Below are 1,323 nucleotides of genomic sequence, written 5' to 3'. Positions count from 1 at the left end.
GGTGCATGTACCAAGTGAATATCTTTAAGGAGGAAAACCGGCATATTATCCTCTTCATTACCCTATACATTATATCGACGCTGTACATCCGGCCAGACTGCGTAAGGTACGACAGCTCTGCCTCAGCGGAAGGGACATCAGCCTTATTCACCAAGTTCAAAAGGATCAAAATGCGACCCAGAGAACTTAAACGGTATATGAAGCTTGTACCAAAATTTCGCAACTTGAGCCTTAAGGTAGAGAGAAGTAAAGGTCAAAATCAAACGCACGGCGGCGCAGTAGCCCACCGCTTAGCACATGTAAGGCTGCTGTGCAGGCTGACTGCCAGAACTCTACACCTTTCTTTTTATTGAAAACTACCTGATTCGTGCAGCTTTTAATACAAAGAATTCAACTATTTCGTGATTAACACCTCTCAAGCAATTCATGGAGCATCCCAGATACTAAAATAGGGTTAGCATTCGTCCCCATGCCAATTTGTCGTACATCTGGAGTCCATATACTTAAAATCGATATTAGCTGGGAAACCCTCTCACTCTGTACCCGTTCAGTGTTACTCTCATGTAAACATTTCATATATTAACAATAATATGGGATAAAACTGATGTAATTGAAGCCAACGTATTATGTGAGACTACGGAGGCATAATTCGATAATGTTATTTTTCTACTTATGTGCGTGGTTTGAACTCAATGATAATTAATACACAAAACACCTTCAAACAAGTGAAAACTATTCATATACTCTACATACACCTATGCTCAGAATTCCATATAATTTATGTGTTCAGATCAGGGTGTGGAAGAAAAAAAAACGAAAGAAATACGATCTTTATATGTACCCAAAAGCAAAATGGCTTCCCTCGTACCATTAAAAAAACAAACCTGCGGGTAGTATTGCTTCTCACATTCACACATTACAATATCCTTTAAACACTCTCAAGAACGATAATTTTCTCAATCGAAAAATTTGAGAAAATCCGAATCTCTCAAAAGCCAAAGCGAACTCAGTACAAGCTTCTCCGTCGACCAATAAGAACTCCGCTTAGGGAAAGAACTCCCCGCGAGCCAATCGAAAGCGGGGAGACAAGGCGTGTGGGCAGAAACGGACCAATCAGCGCGCGCCTGAGGTGTCTTAGCAGCCCCCTCGTGCCGTGCTGGCTGGAAGAGCAAGAGCCGAGTGTAGGAAAACATCAGGGACGGGGGATTCACCCAAAGAACCACCCATTTTCCATCTGTACCACCATGGCGGACCCGGAGACACAAGCCAAGCCTGAAGAACAACCCAAGGCACCTGCTAAAGCGAAAGAAGTCCTTGGTAAGT

The 1,323-nt window shown here is 42.9% G+C and overlaps 1 protein-coding gene across 1 annotated transcript in view; it reads left to right on the top strand.

The window, feature by feature from the left end:
- Window positions 1-932: 932 nt before the first annotated feature.
- Window positions 933-1,323, top strand: part of LOC119585231 (B box-binding protein-like) — a gene marked incomplete in the record, with an annotated part of 9,400 nt that continues 9,009 nt past the window's right edge. Inside the window, 1 exon segment of the mRNA XM_037933890.1 lies at window positions 933-1,317. Within this exon segment, the coding sequence (XP_037789818.1) occupies window positions 1,245-1,317 (73 nt within the window).

This window comes from Penaeus monodon, chromosome 19 (genome assembly GCF_015228065.2).
Source record: "Penaeus monodon isolate SGIC_2016 chromosome 19, NSTDA_Pmon_1, whole genome shotgun sequence".
Classification (NCBI taxonomy): domain Eukaryota; kingdom Metazoa; phylum Arthropoda; class Malacostraca; order Decapoda; family Penaeidae; genus Penaeus; species Penaeus monodon.
This window is presented reverse-complemented; position numbering and strand designations above follow the sequence as displayed.